This window comes from Elaeis guineensis, chromosome 2 (assembly GCF_000442705.2).
Source record: "Elaeis guineensis isolate ETL-2024a chromosome 2, EG11, whole genome shotgun sequence".
In the NCBI taxonomy this organism is placed as follows: domain Eukaryota; kingdom Viridiplantae; phylum Streptophyta; class Magnoliopsida; order Arecales; family Arecaceae; genus Elaeis; species Elaeis guineensis.
In genome coordinates this window covers 120,412,657-120,433,807 of record NC_025994.2, presented here as the reverse complement: position 1 = coordinate 120,433,807, position 21,151 = coordinate 120,412,657, and the positions used below count along the sequence as shown (strand labels likewise).

The 21,151-nt window shown below is 37.9% G+C and overlaps 1 protein-coding gene across 1 annotated transcript in view; it reads right to left on the bottom strand.

Annotated features, from left to right (window-relative positions):
• Positions 1–1,902: 1,902 nt before the first annotated feature.
• The window catches only part of LOC105039060 (uncharacterized), a 36,533-nt gene continuing 17,284 nt past the window's right edge, over positions 1,903–21,151 (bottom strand). The window contains exons 12-21 of the mRNA XM_010915042.3: positions 20,665–20,995; positions 20,128–20,327; positions 19,622–19,840; positions 11,839–12,025; positions 8,318–8,568; positions 5,313–5,405; positions 5,137–5,238; positions 4,573–4,933; positions 3,333–3,470; positions 1,903–2,662 (exon numbers count right to left, since the gene is read on the bottom strand). Coding sequence (XP_010913344.1) covers positions 2,114–2,662; positions 3,333–3,470; positions 4,573–4,933; positions 5,137–5,238; positions 5,313–5,405; positions 8,318–8,568; positions 11,839–12,025; positions 19,622–19,840; positions 20,128–20,327; positions 20,665–20,995 — 2,431 coding nt within the window. The 3' untranslated portion in view covers positions 1,903–2,113. The remainder of the gene's footprint in view (positions 2,663–3,332; positions 3,471–4,572; positions 4,934–5,136; positions 5,239–5,312; positions 5,406–8,317; positions 8,569–11,838; positions 12,026–19,621; positions 19,841–20,127; positions 20,328–20,664; positions 20,996–21,151) is intronic.

The window sequence follows — 21,151 nt, the reverse complement described above, 5'->3', positions numbered from 1 at the left end:
ATCTGTGCAAACGTTTATCAGAGAGAGCTTGGATTTTCTACCCAAAAAAAAAAAAAAAAAAGAGCTTGGATTCCTTTTCAGGTTATGCATCTAAATTATGTACTTAAATTTATATTAAGAATTTGGTACGGTAGTTAAAGCCTGAGGTGGAGACTGGAGAGCCTTCCTCAGGTAAGTTCTGCGTTTCACATTCGCAAAGCAGTCTCGTCAGTACAAAAATTTCAAAGCGGAGTCCAGATCTGATAAAGGCCTCCCCGTAGCGACAGCAGGAACTTGTCACGAGGTTGCGGGGGTTTGAACTGGGTGCTCCGTATAAAGCGTGCTCGTGATTCGTTTCAAAATTAAAACGCGTTAGGTCTCACAAAAAATAAACGACGGGTGCCTCACGGCTACAAACCCTTTTTATCGACTTGTTGGTGAAGGTAGGGCGAAATGCGGCAGGCGTTGAAATTTCCTAATAGCACCGCTAATCAAGTCAGTCACGGAAAGATAACTACATAAATATTGATTTAACATATTTTTATTTATAGTTTTTACTCTCTTTTTTCCCATGTTTTCAAGTGCATATGTAGGCAGGTTTTTTTTTTTTTTTTTATTGTTTTAATTGATCATGTTTCCAAGTGTCTAGACAGGTTTTACCAACGAGAGTCAGCTATACGCTTCCTTATTATAATGTAGGTGTCACATGGATCCAATGCAGGACGCACTGCGAGGTATTGGAAAGGGTCGCTCCCGCCGCATGGAGATAGATCTTCCTTGCTCGTTTTTAAAGTAATTTACTTGGTCAGAAAAACTCGACACGGTTTATTTTATTTTTATGCTATCGATCTTTTGTATGGAAAAAAATGGTTTAAATTATTTAATCCATAGGTCGCTTGCGGTTCCACAATCAACGTTTTAGCATTTCTTGTTCGCGCAGGCACTTCCTCCGGCGCAACCAGCAGAAGAAAGTCATGTTCGCGGTTCCGGTTGAGCTTAAAGTCGCGGGACATCAACTCCAGCGACGGTCACCGTCCCAGAAACTTGCCCGTCAGGCGACCCATCGAAATCGTACCACCAATCCAATGGACTTACCAAACGTGACCGAAGCAACACGGCATGCGCCGTCGTAGGGTCCTGGGTGACCCAACAGACCGTGGGGACCTCCTCCGACCACCGATGGCCATGATAGGGCCCTCGGCCACTTTCTCCCCATTCCAACTTTGAAAAATGAATATATGAAGTAGATTTTAGTTTTCATACACAATGCGTCATGGAAATTCAAATACAACCAGCAAATCCGAACCCCACCGAAACCCGAACAAACAAGCCTGGTCAATTTGAGTAAAATATGGGATTCTCTATCAAAACCAGTTTTCCTCTGAACGCAGCTGCGCTATTACCTAGCCCGTCAAACTAAAATTAATTATTGTTGAATGTTTTCACAAGTAAATTCTTTACATGCATCTCCAACTTTTGAAAATAGCCAAATTCCTGCAGCTTTCATTCGCCGGCAGTCAATTCACCTTCTGACGATTTTAAACCCAATAAGAATCACAAAATAGCAAGTTACAAACTGGCTATGCAGGACAGCGAAGGCAAGTCCTCTCCAGCCTTCACACTCATGGTTCTAGCTTTGCCTGTTCGTCAGGCATCGAATTTGCTTCGCATGGCAGCGTGGACTTTCGAAATCTGGCAATCACGAAATATGATAGTAACTGCATTATGAGAACAACTATCTGGCTGCACGCAACACCTGCAGTGCAGCTTGGTCTGATCTGCTATTATCAAGACAGGGTCACCTCTGACAAACTCACTCCTAATCCAACAAGCTATAACTCACAAGTAGGAAGAATGTCTCCATATATCACTCACCAAGGTTCTTACTCTTCAGTTCATTCCCAAAAAAAAAAAAAAAAAATCTACCATAAATCACAGAACTATCATATGCTGTAAAATGCTTGGTGACGCTAAACAGCAGACAGAAGAAAGCGGTTTACCACTCACTAGCTCCATTGGTGAAAGCTAAGCTAGAAGGGAAAAAAACTAGCATCAATATGAGATGCAACAGAACAGCAAATAAACAAAAAAGAATACCAAAAAACGAATGGAGTGGATAAAAAAATTCAAAAAATTAAGGAAAATAAAGAGATTCGGCAGCAGTCACTGTGGGAGGTGGTGCCTCTGCGATAGGTGGTGCCTCTGCGACAGGTGAGGCCTCTGTGACAGGTGGAACTTGAGCACCCTCTGTGGAAGCAGCCGGGCTGCTCGGAGGCTCAGAGACTGGAGGATTGCTATCTATTTTTTCCGCAGGTGGTGGTGCCTCCAACATTAATGGTTTATCTGGCTCTGCCTGTGAATTGCCCTGGGTGGCAGGATGATTGCTCTGTGCCATAGCGGGAGCAGTGCTTTGCCCCGAAGTGGGAATAGCGGTCTGTGTTGCAGAAGTTGGAGGCTTTTTAATTGTAATAGGAGGAGCTGAAAGAGATGCCATCCCTGGGGGAAGGATCTCTATGGGAGGCTTCTTTCCAGCTTCGCCTAAGCTCGTAAGCTTTGTGTCCTCAAGCGAAGCCAAAAAAGCAGCAGCAGCATCAGTTTTTACAGAAGGTGTATGCTCAAGCTCCTTTTGTAGCATCTTATTCCATGCTTGGACCAGGTTCTTCAGTGTTGGGCGTCCATGGGCCTAAAAGAAATAAAAGAATATCAGAGGCCTGGCAATCACACAACATGGCCCTATTTAGACTTTATAAAGGAACAATGCAAGCTTTCCAACTATTACCATTTTATTGACAAAAAAGACAAAAAAAAAAAAAAAAAAACTATGATCCTAGATAACAGTCAAGGCCTTTCATCCTTTTGAGTATCATTGCACTATAAAGCGCACACCAAAATAAGTAGCACCATGCCATAGCCTTAGAGCATCACAAAAATTAGTCAAGTATATTCATTTGTTCATAGTTGTATCAGCCCTTATAAAGAACCTAATAGGTTAATACTCTGTTCGATAGACCAAATTATATGACACCAAGGGCTAGAAACCAATGATCATACAGATATTATGCTTACAAGTAGATGATGTGGCCAATTCGAATGAGCTGCCACTTGTGACTATCAGGGAAGATAGGAGGAACCATTATAAATTGCAACTATTCTTGTGCAACTGATAAAAAAGATCACCCGTTACCACAAACAACATCATAAGCACGATGGCTGGCATGCATTTTCTGATAATTATCGTGTTTCTGAAACCAAGGACCATTTAATTACAAGCATGAAGGAGACTAAAATCCATGGAGTTCTAGGAAAGTGAAGTGTGGGCATTCCTGTGGGTGAATGTGGAGAAGAATGCTTACATGAGCATGAAGCACGGCTTCCGCAAGCATCCCTGTGTCCTGCCATGCCTTCTCCATCAATGCATTATCTCCCAAAACTGCAGCAGCAAATGCTGCCTCACGTCCATGGCCAGCTGTAATCAAATTCGTGACCAATGCCTGGAAGATATACAAGAGTTATCATTTAAATCCATTCTTTAGAACTCTGAGCATTGTCATTCCTGCATGTGCCATGACACTTGCAGGCATCAAAGTAGTAGTAATGACTTAAACTCAGCAGGTTGGCTTTCTCATCATATTTAATGAAGAAATCGTTAAAAAGGCACATGTATCAAACACTCACAATATATTACAGCTAAAAGAACCACAAATATCCCTTACAAAAACTGTTGTAAGAAGATACATAAAAAATATCGCCGCAAAAAGTTTGAAAACAAGGAAGCCATGAGGAAAAATTTTATAAGACCCTAGGGGTCCAATTTTCTATAACAAACAAAACAATATTGCTAGTGACAAATATTTGTCAGATCATTCCAATGTTTACATTCTGTAAAAAGGATACTACAACTCCCCAGATACTTTAGCTAGAAGAACCTGCTGAACCTTTGCAGGTGCAAAGAGTAGCCACGTGGAGCAGCAAGGGAGCAATGGTGCAAGGGGTTTGGGCGCAGGATGCAGATGAGAATAGATGGAGGCTGCATTGATAAGATGCTTACATGCGGAGGTTGGGGAAGGAATTGTAGTGGAGATGGTTCAGGATGGCAGCAACAGTTACCATCTCATGCAAGCTCTAGCAATGGAGATATTTACCACTCAAGAATTCATATCAAATGAATAATATGTCAAAAAAAAATCTTCAACATCACTAGAATTTTGACTTTCAAATATAACTTACTAAGCCTAGTTTAAAAATGATGTACAAACACACGCACCAGCGAACACAAAGCATCTCCTTGAGTAAAATAATTGACCAAATTCATGAGTTTACGTCAAGTTTTAACACGTCCCATGTACATATAGAAAGAAGTCACTGAAAAGATTTAACAAAAAAAAACCTGAAACTTGGGCATAATTTTGGAAAATTTTGTAAGGGAAATAAGAAGACTCTCCATCAAGGTTGAACCTTGCTTTATGGTCCAGCAAGATAGACAAAAACTCAATGCAGGACTTACTTTCTTGTTTATGCGGATGCTTGTGCTGTTGGGTGTACAATACCTTTATGCAGAGACTCAAAAACAAGTATTTAGAGATAATTACATACCGAAAGCCTAGTCAGCTCCCCATGATTTGCAAGTCGCAGGGCGACTCCTCTCAAAACTTTTACTTGCAAAGCACCTTTCACAGATCCTGCAGCGGCTAGTCTCTTGAGTGCTTCGCGGGCAATATCAGCCTGTCCCGTAGCATCTGCAGCATCAATTAGGTCCATAAACTCCTTGGCAAACTTGGAGATTCCCTGGACAGCATCCACAAGGTTCTCCTGCTTAGCAGCTGTTAAGTTGAGTATCTCAGCCACATCAGTGCTTGCAGTTTCCTGCCCAATGTCCCTACTATTACTCATTGTCAACAAGCACTGAAGAGCTCTCTTCAAGTCATTGCTCTGCATGGCCAAGTCAAACTCTAACCTGGGGAACATCAGCATAATTTTAATACCATGAACTGACCCCTGAACTCTAAATGGTTACCACCGTCCATGGCTGATCACGACCAAAGCCAAGTAGCGCCAAGAACAGAAGGTCTTGCTAGGTTAGCAAAAAGGAAACAACGAAGAAGCTATCTAACAGTTCTACACAATTAAAATTGAAGATATTATGCCTTCACTTCGAACCTTTTAGATATTCCAGGTAAATGAAGAGCTTCAGTTGCATATCCCATCCCAAGCATGAATTGAGCCAAATCATCATGGTGTTCCCGACCAAGTCTACTTGCCCTGCGGAAGTATTGTAAAATTCATTACATGTTCTTCAAGAAGCAATCACAGTATAAAATCTTCGGTCGCAATACCATTTTACTGCACTAACTGCATCTCCATAGGCAGCAAGACACCGGCAACGAATACCTGGATGGCTGAGGGCCAAGGCATGCGCACACATATACCTGAAAGGCATAGTTCAATCATCAGATAATTGCTGACTGTATAAGTAACCAGACGGTATCACAGGCTAGGCTCAGGATATGTTTTAATAAGTATTTTACCTAACAAGATGCAGGATGATTACTCTATAAAACGGGAAAAAGCATTAATAGGCAAATTGGAAATAAAACAATCTTTCAATTGAACAAAAAGATACTAGTTAAAAGCACAGAAGTTGTCAAAGAGAAGAAAATAAAATGTACCGATCCAAATAAACCTTAACAGAGAACAAAAGAAAACAAATATAGGAAGAAAACGTTCCAACTTCTTTTGTGGTATACATAAAATACATGAGAACAACGAAATAATTTTCTTCCAAACAAACATTATGCTGTCATCTTCCTGTTAGTAGGGCATTTATTATTATTAAAATGGTTAGCACTATCGGTCAAACTGTGATAGCACCTGTGCATACTCTTGAAGCATTCTCTTGAATGTAACCTACTTGAGTAACTAAAAAAGGCTAGCCAAAGATCCACAAGCAGCAATAAATATATCATTGAAAACAGGGAAAAAAAGGGGTGGGGGTCGGGGGGCAGGGGCAGGGGCAGGGGCGGGGGGAGGGAGAAGGTGGGGAAATATGAGATGAGCAGGCAAAGTTAGAGCCATTCTCGAATGAGAAGCATGTGTAGTTTATTGCTTCCAGATTTTCTAATTATATATGATGGTGGAAGCAGGTTAAAGTGAAAGCATCAATCCAAACTACAACATGAATAGGAATGAATAGTGTCCATGCTTAAAAATATCTGGCATCCTTCAAGAAAACTCCAAAAGAATGTCACCAACAAAAATAAATAAGATTTTTTTACATGTATACCCTCTGTAACATTCAAATTTACATAAATATCCTTTCAAAATTGATATCTGTATGTATACCCTCATAAAATATCTTTCTTTGCATATGTACCCATATCATCTAACACCGTTAAAAATTAGTAGTTTAAAATTAAAATGACTAAAATATCCTTATAGATAGATGTACAAAAAGAAAAATTTATAAAGATATATATGCAAATAGCAATTTTATGAGGGTATTCACATAAATTCGAATATTTAGAAGGGTATACACGCAAAAAATCCTTAATATAAATATACCTCTCTTGGTTTGTTAATTCTTTCCTTATTCTAATGAAGAAAAATTAACATATACAACTAAAATAATAAATTTACTTAATTTGTTAATTTACATAGATAAAATGATCTTTTTATCCAATGCTAGATCAAAATTATTTTATCTAGAAAATAGACAGATCATGACCATCCATGTTTCCTCTAATATATAATAATATGCTTCTACGAAAAGTATCTAAAATTTAATATCAGATGGATAGCTTGTACATTTGCATAGAATGGACATAGTTGTAGATTTGGACATTATGTAACAATAAGAATTTATAATCATATTATATTTTATTTTAAAAATTTTTATTGAAAATATCTTTATGAAGTGTATAAGGTATATCATATTGTTATAAGTGGGCATAATCATCCCATCTTGCATAAAAATAAAATATAATATAATATTCTAATACATAAAATATTATATAATATCGTCATCGTGTTGTTATATTATGTAATATGTTACTATATTGTAGAGTAAGAGGGCCTGAATCCATCTAGATAAAATAGATAAAAGTTAAATTAAAATTTTTGGCGTGTATATCCTTCAAAACATTCAAATTTGCATGAATACCCTCATAAAATTGCTATTTATATATATACCCTTATAAATTTTTTTTTTGTACATCTACCCATAAAGATATTTTAGTCATTTAAATTTTAAACTATTAATTTTTTTAATGGCATTAAATGATGTGGGTACATATGCAAAAAAATAAGAAAAAAAAGAATATACATGTAAAACAAGAATTTTATAAGGATATACATATAAATATTAATTTTGAAAGGATATTCATGCAAATTTGAATGTTTAGGAGGGTATACATGCAAAAAACCCAAATAAATATTATACAGCCCAGCTGATATGAAAGAATGAAACAAACCAGAACAAGTCTCAATCAATATTTTCATGAAAAATTTAAGTGCAGGCAAAGATAAGTTCACAGAGTCATGCATTGTCTATAAAGGTAAGGTTATACCCTCCAGTCCACTGGCCTTTGTTCCCATTCCTATGCAACAATACATTTTGGGATGCTACAACTCATATTTATCATAAATGAGGAAAGTGGTGGATCATGACCAGTTCCTAACAACCAACATTCTTTTTTCTAACTTTGAAGTATTTTATCTCAAAGCCATCATTTGCATCCTAGCTGCTTACTACAATTTAATGACACTGATATTTAGATACCCTGACCATATCAATAAGAAAAATTTTTGAAACCCAAACAACACATTAAGATGGTAGTTCTAGTGGAACAAAAAGTAGCTAATACAATCAGAGAGCATGAGACACAACCATCAAACTCTGTCCTAGCTAGGTTACACGAACAGCATCATCCACGTATACCTCTTTTTAACTTATCAGAGAAGAAACAAACACTGGCTAGCTGATGAGAACTACAAAAATGAGTCATGGCCATTGTTCCACATATGCCTGTCATACATGTAAGCTTAATAAATGCATGTCACATCACATAATTTAAAGTGTAAAACATACAAAAAGCACATGAAAGCATGCATCCATCTCCATGATCTTACCAATCTTCAGCATTTGCAAATGTGCACACCGGCATCAGCAACTAGTATATCACTAACTTTGCACTAGGATTCATAAAAATAAAACTTGAAGGGGCATCATCAAATGATTGCTGGCTTTCTATGTGCCATGAGGAGGTATCAAAAACATAACATATCATGGAATCATGGTTTGGAACAGAATTTTCAGATTCTAACGACAAGGAAAATTTATTACCTGTCAATGAGCCAAAGGACCCCATCTCTCACACCTACCACAACAAGAGGTCCTATAGGGCGTTTCTGCTCTGGAGGAAAACGAGTGACTGCCACAGATACTCCTCCTCCAGCAACAGCAACTTCATTAGCTTTTCTTTCTTCAACCTCTTTCTGCATACCTGTATCTTCCCCGTCTACTTTGGACTGTTTTGGCAATGCTATGAATGGCGGTATAGAAGGAGCATGCTGAAAGGAGGCTAATCGAACTACCTGAAAGAAAGGAAAATGCAAGGGTAAAAGCTTGAGCCTGATATTTTTAGAATAAAACTAAAATTTGCTACAAGCATTGATGCAATTCTCATATTCGATAAGAGTATGGACAGTATCCTATCAGGCAACACAAATCAGAACATTAGATGACAGATATAATATATAACAACAATAGCCAAATTTCCAAACATAATAGCAGGTCAAGGTTAAATTCTACAAATGCAACTCCAATATACAGAAGTTATATCAATCAAGTGAAACAAAGCTAATTAATAAAATAAACAAGAAAGTAATTTACACAACACAGTTCCCTATGATTTCATTCAGGTATTTGATCATATAAACTCACACACACAGATAGGATGGCAGATGGATGATGTCATTCTGGTATCTGATCATATAAACTCACATACACAGATAGGATCATGATGGATGGATGAATGGATGGATGGATACAGACACAGAGACAGGATGGTGAATGGATGATTTCATTCAGGCATTTGATCACAAAACTCACACATACAGATAGGGTGGTGATGGATGGATGGATGGATATACACACATGAAGGTGCATGGATGATTTCATGCAGGTATTTGATCAGCTAATCTCACTCACACAGATAGGATGGTGATGGATGGATGGATCAATGGATCGATGAATGGATGGATCCTAGATGGACTGGAGGACGGATGGACCAGATCGATTGATCAATAGATCAATAGATGGACCAATAGAGAGATTGATAGATCATAGATAGATCAATAGATCAATTAATTGATCAATAGATTGATAGATAGATTAGATAGTACGCAGGCTCATCCATGATCTTTACTGAAACTGCAGAACAAACATAGGTAAAATAGGTAAAGTTTTAATCCTATATAAACTTGCACAAATAATTGTTAAGAAGCAAAATCAAAAGGATTCGAAAAAAAGGCCTCACCTTGGAATGGCCAGTTGCAAGTATTTTGTTGGATGATAGTATCTCAATTGGCCACGGATAACAAGCAATGAGACATTGTCATGGCTTCAAGCCATTTATTTGTTTATTATTTAACTTAGCTGACAAGATTCTAATTTACTTGAATTTTGGTATGGACCATATACCCCTAGGACACTATATGTTTGCATGTCTATGAGTGTCCAATAATAAAAATTCAGCAATGATAAATTTCAAGTATTTAAATAAAAAATAAGTACAAGGATCAGGGAAGCACATAATTTACAGCTTAATTCAACTAAGCGTTTTTGCTATTAGTTGGGTCGAACTACACAAATCCTTTTCCTCCATTACACTTGGTTTAGGCCCATAATTTCTAAAACATGCGAGCAAAAGCACATAAATCTTATTGATCACAACATATATGTACGAAACACGAGACCTTTCTAGATGATACCAATTGCCTCTAAAGTGTGTCCTAATGCACGAGCTCCTGCCATTATGGTGTTTAGGAAGGGTCAGATGTATGCAGCACTAGCACACATGCAAAGAGGTGGCTTCCATGTTTTGTAGCTATGACACCCAAGAGGTCATAATGGAGCAACTTTACTGTTGCACCAAGACTGGCCCTCTAAATTTCCCCTAAATGAGATTCATAATTAATGTTAGTTTCATAACGTGTCCTATACTCTTAGAAGGTTATCTATCTTTATTAATTACAAGTTAGCACTACTATTCCCTTTGATTGTTGTTAGTATTTAGTAATCTCTACCATGGGGCAGAAAAGCTTATATCTGATATTTTTGGACAACAAACTTACAATTAACACCCTTTTTTGGTGAACAGACTTAGCTCACTTAGAAATCTCTACCTTGTGGTTTTTCCTTTTCCTTGAATTTTGAATGTTATTACATCTTGAAGCACATGATTCAGGCTCTGAGGCTAAACACACTACATAATTGCTGCAAATTGAACTTTATCGATCTGTTTTTTCCCTAAGGGATTGTATTTACAATCCTTGCCCTCTGGCTCATAATTTGCAGTTTCTTTATATAGACATTGCCTTGTTCCCTGTTCGATAACATTCTTCCAACTCTATACAACCCTCTTTGGTCACATGCACCCTTACCAGGGTAACCGATGAGACAAGTTTCACTACTCCTCAACTGGCCTTTCACATGTCATGGCAAGCTTCTCTCTTCATGTTTCCTTGGCAAGGAATCCAACACCAAGTCATAGAGGACTGATACTTAGCTCCTCTTTGACTCCCATTAAAAAGATCATCTTCAGAGTTCAGATAATAATTTGTGAAAAGCTGTCTACTTCTCAAATGCATTCAGCAATTGCAATCCCAGCACTGGAGGTTTTCACTAGGAAGGATCTACTCAAAATTATATTGAAAAACTCGGATTTCCAATGTGAGTCTCAGGGTGCAGGACAAATTAAGTACCACAATACATGGGCCTATTGTCAATATGGGTGGTAAAGCTGAACTTCTTGGGGAAGACCTTTTTAATCACGTGCATTTAGCATCCATCTTCCTTGATAAGGTAAAGTTAGCAAATACAGATGAGATCCCATCTTGGATTCCTTAGCTTTTGTTACCATGGTTTAAAATAATGGCACTTGTTACATAATAACAGCCATCATAATATCTTCAAATGCTTCTAATTAAGGTATATGTATAGCAAGCAACAGCTGTTATTTGTCATTTTTCATTGTCCATAAAATTGAAATGATATGTATGTGTTAGTTCAAAAAATTTTATTCTACCAACAATGATGTTAAATCAACACCTTTATTCTACAGTTGTTGCCCATCATTTGCCATTATAAGGGATAATAATAGCCATAATAACAGTTAAACTTTTTTTGTTAGCGGTAATATATCAAAATGGTTGGTAACTATTACAGGTTATGCTGGATAAAAATTTTAACCATCCTCAGTTATGATATGTTGATTTATATAAATAATCCAGGAAAAGCTATTACAAATATTCAACTAAATAATAACATACATAGAAATATGTCTTTAAGTTATGATAAATAAGCTATCATGAGTGACATTATATATAATCAGTGTAATACTACAGATACATTATACATTATGCAAGTAGACGTTAGCATTACAAAATATGGTATATATGTAGGCATCAAATTATTTGCCAATATTCCTAACTCATATTAGTATATATCTAAGTTACCTACAGGTTTCCAGCAACTACATCAAAGTGCTAAACCTTGCCACAACATCCAGACCACCAATATTTTGAACCTAGTAAAATTCAACAAACAACACAACTATCACAGGACTTCTCGAAACTGGTTACCTGCAGCATTGGAGGCCTTAATGAGATCCTTTCATTTGTGGCAACTTGTGGGCTATCTACTGTGACAAGTGCTAACTCCCCATGCTCAGCAACAGCTCTGCTTTGAGCTTCTTTGATTTTAATTTCTTCCTTTCTCCTTTTGGTTTCAAGGTCAATAGGTGCAACTCCAGCATCTACAAAAACACACCTAGAAAGGTGTAATGCAGTTAGCATCTACATAGACCAATAAAAATCCATATATATATATATATGCATGCATGCATGCATAGATAGATAGATAGATAGATATATGCATGCATGCATACATAGATAGTAGATGTATGGATGGATGGATGGATGGATGCATGCATAATGCATGCATGCATGTATGTATGTATAGTCATGAAATTGCTTACTTCCAGTAAAGGGAAAAAAATAATAAAACCAAATAAGACATCATTTAAGCCTGCATGTGCTTGGCAAGCATTTTTCCTTCCCATTTTCCTAATTATTAGGTGAAGAAAATAAACTGGGAATTGGTTAAATTAAATAAGTAGCACCGCAGAGTGCATTTGAATCTTGAGCAGGTACAAGTGTGGCAAAACAAATTCCAAAATAAAATTTAAGATTCAGAAGGAACTGTCCAATATGAGGAGACAGGGCATATTATTAGCTAGTTGCATGGTTGCCGCATCTAAATTAATTATAGGTTATTGGGACACACGAAAAGAACAAAACATCAATTTTCATTTAGTTGTGCTTGATTTTGACAATATATGGCCACAATCAGTGTTTTCAAAAATTGTTGCGTACGGCTGCATATTTGGATGTAGTCCCTGATTGCATCACATTTTATATATTTTATACTGTATGCAATGGGGCCTATGCAGCGTGCTTGTATCTGGGCTTGTGCAGCCAAGAGTTTCAGGTGGGTCGTCAGGCCAGATGTGGATATTGGACCAGTCAGATGTGGCTTCTGTTAATAATGTTATTGATATTACTATTAGGTATTAAATACTAAAGGTTAATACTTATTATTATTGATATTATTGTTGCTACTCTTTGTTATTATTGTATTTCATGTACTTTACCAATAAGATACTAACCACATACATGGTATGTGGTCTCTTTACCACCCACATAACACTAGAGCCTTTTGAAACACTGGCTACAATAAAAGATGCAAAATTGAAGAGAGAATGAGAGCTTTGGTAATGAATCAAGTGCAAGAGCAAGAGGAAGATTTGAATGCAAATACAACACCAGAGGTAAAGAATCCAACAGTAAGAAACTAAACATATAAATAACATTTTTTGGTAAAATATAAATAACCTTAACATACCAAATGATATATAATCTCTGATCAAATTAGGGGACTTAGTCAACAAAACCATACACTGACAAGTGAGACAACCATCCACAATGGAGATTTCAAAATACACCTACAATAACTTTCAGAATTTCCTCTGAGTGAGAGAGAGAGAGAAAAGAGAGACAGAGAGAGACATGCATTAACTTAGAAACAAGAACAAAGGTTGACCTGCCCATAGATGACCCTAAAAGATCAACATTAATGGCAAGGATTCAAGTGCTGGTCTGTGCTGAATGTGCTGGGTTGATTCCTACACTTAGCACACGTATCTACTGCTAGCATATCAACCATGCTGGTTCAACCATGGTAGTTTGGTGCCCCATGCTGGCATGGGTTGATAGGGCTCGATATTGCTTGATATCGAGCAAAAAAATCATTCTTCTTGTGCCACTTTCTTCTTTTGGGCAATGGCATGGCACATGTGCTGTGCCAATCACGAGCCAGCACATCCACCAATACTAGCACTTGAAATCTTGCTTAACAGCAAACAGCACACTCGTATATTGATTTCTGATATGAAAACCAACAATATTAACACAATTCTGTAGCTGCAATTACATATTTTTCTGCTGGAATAAGAGCATATTGACCACATGAATAAACATCGCATCCAGGAGAGGAGCTAGGAATTTTATGTTGGGGAGCCAGTATCAAATATTGGACCAACAAACTTATTAATCTTTGTTTTACACGCGTATCCATATTTTTATATGCACTTTGATATCTTTTAAAAAGCTAAAACAAAAACCAATTCTGTTATAATTAATGTAGCTAGAACCAAGATCTGCAAAACTAGTACTAGGACCATACCAATACCAGTACATTACCATTCAGTATAATATAATATACACCTTGCACTGAGACAAGCTTTCAACACCTTTTTCTCACTCCTCGCCATGGTATCACCTGAAATCAGCCTGTACAGGTTGATACTAAATGATATGAGATGGTTCTGCTCAGTTTGAACTAGCATGGTCTGGTTCGGTTCATATGCTAAACAAAACCTTAATACCTTATTAGTGGTACAGTGGGGTCAGTACACCAAACCTTGACTAGAAGTTTTTAATTTATTTATGAAAGGAGATAAGAAACTCCACCATTACTGACCAAACCTTGACTAGAACTTTTTAATTTATCTACGAGGAGATAAGAAACTCCACCATGCTTCTTTTTCTTAATAAAAGAATAAAAATAGAAAAAATTATAAAGACACTTCTTCAAGTTTGGTCAAGAAACACTTCAACCCTAGATTTTTAAAAAGTTTCAATTAGACCCTATAATTTATTTTTTCGTCGCAATGTAGTCCGATCATCTATCTCTGTTAGGACTCATTATCATATGATCACCATGTGATAACAAAACAAAATTTTACGTCCTGATGAGATGAGAGGCAATCCAACCATCCCGTCTCGTTCCTATGAGAACAATGAATCAGGACAGGTTCGGGACTCTAAAACCTATCTATGCCGGGAGAGAAAAAGTAAAAAAAAAGGAAAGATAAAGAAAATGAAAAAATGGAAGAAAAGAAGAAGAAAAAGAAAAAAAACAAAGGAAGAGAGAAGAAAAAAAAGGTAAGAAAGGAAGCAAAAAGAAAAGAAGAAAAATATTAAAAGAAAAAAAAAAGAAAGAAAGGAAAGAAGAAAGGGAAAGAGACGAAGGATATCTAACAGGATGCATAATCGAAACTAATACCAAGGCGGGACAAAATGAGACAGTGGGACGTCCTGTTCCATGGAGAAACCTGTACACCTTTATTCCACGAAATTTAAAATCTTGAATAAAATAATTCTGAAATTTCAAAAATGCCCTTCCTACTAAACTAGTAAGGGGGCTTTAGTTTTGGTAGAAAGTAAATGAGAGGAAAAGGAGGGGATGTGGTGGAGAAGGCGACTTCCTCACTGTTCCAGCCCACTTGTCCTATCTCTGGCGAAGGCTCTTTAGGTGGGAGTAGCACATGGTGGTGGCGGTCAATCGTAGAAGTGGAGCCATGTGTCGTGGTGGTGCTCGATCTCTATCTTCCATCTGCCCCTCCTTATACAGGCATGCCTAGCTAGAAATAAGGAAAGGTGGTCTAGAGGGAAGAAGGTGAGAGCCTCATTCGACAGTAGTGGAAGAATCGGGGGCATGGGAAGCTAGCCAAGGGTGGACTGCCAGCGCTATGGCTCCCCTCCTCTGTCACCAAGCATAACCAGACAACCAAGGGGCAAAGGAATATTACTTTCTTGAGCAAATAAAATGGAGTAATCAGGAGAAGAGGAGTAAAGAGAGAGACAAAGGATAAGTGAAAACAGAACAACATTGATGGGGCGAGGATGGAAGAGCATCTCTGGCCCCCTTGTTATTATTTCACAGTGGAAGAAAGGTACATAAGAAAAAAGGGTCAAAAGATGGGGGGGGTGCACTGACCGCCGAGGATTTGACCAACAACAAGACTATCAACTAGACAAACTGAGTGACCACTACCGCACTGCAACTATACAGCATCATCGGACTATTCAGAAAGGCATATGATTGCATAGTCCAGAATTCTTTTTAGTTTCGTTTAGATAGTCTGGTCAGGATTCTTGATATCTCCTCTCCATTGCTTGGTCACATAGCTCAACCTTTTTTCCCCAGTAACAGAAGCTGAACCTTCATTTTTTTATCCTGCTCAATTTGTTCAGGTCATTATCCAAAAAAAATGAATTGCTTCATTCCAGACCAAACTATGCTTGCAAAACAACGGATTTGGTTTAAGGTCTATCATCTGCATTGTAAGCCAATGACAAAACTGGCAACATGCAAAAATTAATACTTAATAACCAGCACATTATGAAGGAACAAGTTTGCACATTCCAAGCATTGAAATATACAAAAAAAATCCTGTGTTTACTGCAAAACTATGGGGAACCCGAGAAACAAATTCTTCAACTGCGAGCTTTCTGCCTACAATTCTACAGGAGATTGATGATACAGCCTGTAACTTTTGGGATAATCTTGCAATTGCAATAGCAGAACATGATCTAATTTTTATGCTGCTTTAAAGACAGGCATGAGATTGGCATGGTATATGGATCCTCCCGCTTTTCTCTGTGACCGAGTATTTCTGTTGGCAGGATGAGAACTGCATGGCTAGCATGATTGCTAGAGCCATTTTTCCCTTAAATGGCAGCATGATTGCAACACGGTCAAGGTGGTGTTGGTGCCTATGTTCAGAAACTCAGAGCACAGGATCAGCAGCTCCCTTGCAGTTAGCCTCTTTCCTCCTTCTGGAAGTCCCATGTCAAGGAGGAAGTCTACGTAAACAAACCTTTCTTGTTTCTTCTCTTTTCTGCTGTTGCAGTTATTTCTTGAATTCTTTTTGAGCTTTGATTAATGGGACGAATAGCTCTTCCTGTTTTTGTTGCATTTTTAATGTGACTGTCTTTAATTGATTTCAGAAGATATACTTTGAGATTCTTGGAATGAAGGCAAGGAAGCTGAGATCATCGCCATATGGTAGGAGGCTTCTCTATGCAACCTCAATGTGCTTGATAGCCATGTCTAATTTCTCACCAAGGCATACATAAGGACCAGCAAACAGAACATGGCAAACCAAAAACTCTCCATGGCGATGATGATGTTATCAAAGTCGGAATGGGCTTGGGAATGGAGGTGGTGGATGAGGATGCCGAGGACCCAGGAGTGGCTGTCAGCATAGAGCTAGACGTAGGAGGGGTGTGATCTAGGAGATGAGGTTGCAGCACAAAAGGTGCAAGAGGGGGTTGGAAGTGACAAAAGAGATAAGATAATGGATGGCAGGAAGGGGAATAGGAGGTGGACAATGTGGCCTCCATGCTCTACGAGGGTGTGATGGGTGAGGGAGCGACAAAGATGGTGGCCTCACGGCTAAGCTTCGACTGCCAAGAAGGACCCACCTCCCATCAGCCTAGCTCCAGCCTCCCTCGATCCTCACCCTCCTTGTCCGATTGTTCAAACCCACTGACAAGGCCAAGATCACCCATAGCACAGATCTCAAAAGTGTTCCGAGTTCCATCATTCATTCACCTGCATGGATCTCAAAGCGACCAGTGGGTAATCCAATAGGGCATCGCTTATTTTTTGTCTTTCTTCTATTTTTTTCCAATCTTTCATGATCATCTAAATGCTTCTCCCCTTTATTTATCTTTTGATCTAGAAGAGTGAGGGTATTTTAGTCTTTTTATTCACTCCGTACGATATCAAGACCCAGATGGACAGCTGGGCCACATTGCAACACAAAAGATAACTTGTGGTGTCTGATTGAAACTTTTTAAAAATTTGGGATCGAAGTATTTCTTACTCAAACTTGAAGAGGTGTCTCTATAATTTTCCCATAAAAATATTTACATAGTGAGATAATAGAGAGAAAAAGGCAGCTATGCTACTACAAAAATAAAATGTAGCATATAAAATGGGTTAGGAAGAGGAAAAGTTACAAATATTATTCAAAAACCTAAACAATAAAATATGGTTTGTAACTAAGGTCTTGCATATATCAATACAGAATCATCTAACGATTCATAGTCCAAAGCTAAGAGAACAAATTAACATATGACATAGTTCTTGGATCAAAAAGATGTCAAAAAAGAATCCAAAATAGACGGAAAAGAAACAAACCTCCTCATTGTTCATGCCACAGGTTCCTTTTTCTTTCTTTGTTCTTTTTCCTTCTCATGACACTGCCCTCCCCCCCCCCCCCAAAACCCTCTCTTTGGTGAATTTTCTCACTTTTCAAAACCAAATGGAAACTAATAGCAAGTTATCTTTATTATCATAGACCTTGCTTAGGGCAATAGATTTGGAAAGAAAATGATACCACATTGGCATAGTTTTCTTATTCAGATGGATAAGGATGTCGGAATATCTAATCACCAAGGAAGGTATTCTAAATTCTACCAGAAAAAGGATTCTAATATTCAAATCACAGCACTAATGAATTTGTAGAAATATATTTCTAATAAATTCTAATCATACTAGGTTTGAGGTTCATTGTATCTAAATTAGCATGTATAACCGAACGCAGGCTGGAGTTGGGGCAGCATATATATAGGCTTAGGAGTTAGGAATACGAGGGGGGCTTAAATTGACACTATAAGAGGATTTTTGGATCCCCGTGGAAGGTTGTGACTTGTGACCTCCTCCTGTCCCCCCTTGAATCCACCCCTATCACATCACCCACTACAAGGTAGAGCACTGAATACATAAATTAAAATATTTGGCCCATAATGCAATAGATAAAGATGCAAAAAGGACAGAAAAATCAAAAAGAATTAACTTTGAGATCATTAAAGGCAACATGAACTCAATAAAAATTTATATAGAAGAAATGATGACACATTGTTGTAGTAACTAGCTTTGATTATATACAAGAGATGATAATGATATGGTTGTGTGTATACACAGATGCATGCAAATATGGGCAATACATCACAATACCATATAGCATAGTACAATATGTATGCTCATACATCCATTCATACACATGCACGCATGTACACAAAAATATAGTCATGCATAGACATGTGCAAAGCCAGCTCGGTTCGCCAAACCCTGGCTGACCTGATCTTTGCAAGGCTTACACTGAGGTTTTTGGCCCGATGGGCAGGACCAGGCCTCAAATTTTTTAGGCCCAACAAAAATTGTGCCAAGCTTGAGCTTGCTATTTTTAGCCCAGCCCCCAACCAGATCCAACAGTCCATTATTTTTATATCATATTATCTATATGTTAAACAAAAATTGAAAATTAAAATATAAAAAAAGATGAGAGAGAAACATTAAGTCTCTCCCTCCCCACCGTCGATCGTCGTTTTCTAATCTTTCCTTCTCCCCAAATCCCAGTCAGTATGGGATGGACCATGCCCTCACTCTCCACCACTAGCACACTGCATCCTCTCTCCCCCTCCCTCCCACCAATGGCAAGCATTGCTGATCTCTCCCTCTCCGCCAAATCCCAGCTAACACAGGATGGACGATGCCCTAGATCGAGTCAAGCCAGGCATGGGCTTGTATCTTAAAATGTTGAGCTGGGTTTGAGCTTGAAATTTTAAGTCTGAGTCCAGGCAAGCAAAGCTTGGGCCTAGATTTGAGCCACTGCAATTGTGTTTAGGCTTGGTAGGAAATAGCTCGGCCAATAGATGCTTAGGTCTACATGCCATTACTAAACGATACACAACTAGAAACATATAAGAATGATCAAAAAGGTAACAATAGCAGCAACTACAAAGAATTACATGAAAGAGCAATATCAAGATAATATAACAACTTTAATATGACAGCTAATGAAATAATATATTGGTGTAAAAATGAACATGCAAATTTGTTTTGATCCACAGTCACCACGTAAATGTGCATTTGTGCAAAAAATGAATCAAGAAACAAACTGTGTTCTGGTGGAGCAAAAACTAAGGTGGGAAGTGATCAGTAATATCTTACTCAATGGTAGTCGGAGTGGCAACGAACAGCTGCCTGCGATGCCAAACAGCACCAGTAGCAAAGGGAATTGCCACATCTCCAAGATACCTATACTGAGGGCGCAATGAAGATATGACAATGTACTGATGGTAGGCAAAAGCACAATACTCAACCGTTTGGTCCCATGCTGTCCACTCTGGCTGAGAGAGAAGACCGCTTACAGGTTGGAAAGTTTCCCAACTGCATATCATAATGTTCATCAAATTAGGGTTTGAAATAAGATATCTAGATAAAGATGAACCAGTAGCCAAGATAACTGTTTGTTATGGATCAATATATAGGCTATCAAGAATATACTTAACAATTTTGAGAATACAGCTGAATTTATGACATCAATTTTAAGCAGTTAATAAATAATATATGTAAGATCAACATAATTTTGAGAAGTTTCAGTTGCTTCAATGAGCAAAGCAATGAAAATCATTACTTAAATAGAACAACAGGCAGGCTGTCTCATTCTCTAATACCTGTATAGCTGGAAATTTTGAGGCACTGCTTCAGACTGTTTCGAAGAAAAGGGATCATCAGCTGCTGCAAATCCACTATTGCCAAAACCTGATAATGGCATTGATTGAATTGTTGATATAGCAGTTGCAGCTACAGGGCTGATCCTTCGTGATGTTCGATATGCTACACCAAGCAATGCACCACCATGCAAACCAATAACCTTCAAGCAGATGTTTCAATAAATAGAATCAAAAACTAATTTACCAATTAAAAAGCAGGGGCAAAAAAGTGACTGAAAGGGGGATTCAGCAAATTAGAGCATTTGATATGCTGGTTTAAACAGAGTGAATAATTAACATAGCATTGACTTTACTAATATCTCAATTTTGGCATAATGCATCATAATGTTGAAGAAGTATAGAGCCAGAAACTAAACTGAGGCACTAAATCTTAAAATCAATCATCATGTGCATAAGCATAATCGAGAGAATCATAAAAATGTCAGTTTCCACTAAAAGAAGAAAAATATGTACACAAAGACAAGTCAAGCTACGTACTGGTTCACTACGACCTTCAATGGACCTTGTCAAAACATGTGAAGCCCCATCATCCAGTAAAATCCGCACTTGCACTGTTGCTGCAGAAGCTGCACTGGCGGCAGCAGCAGCTGCTTGAGCTGCTGCTGCAGCAGCTTCTTTTGCCTTTTTAGATGAACCACCTTTAACAACAAGTGGTATTCTTGGAGGTAATGCAGTCTCAACCAAAGCAAATCTGTCACGACATGTGTCCCAAGCAAAAAGCCTTCCAGTCCCTGAATCAACAACTGACCAATCACTGGCCTTGTACACTGCAAATGAAGGAATATCAGGCCATACAATAGCAACATACCTGCAAATATTAGACAAAGAAGGATCAATTGCAGAGCAAATGTTTATAACTAATAAAAGGAACTGCTTACCTTCTACATGAGACAATCATGATTATATGACCAAATTCTTTAACAATTTAACATAAAATAACTTGCTTGAAAGAAGCTTTTACATG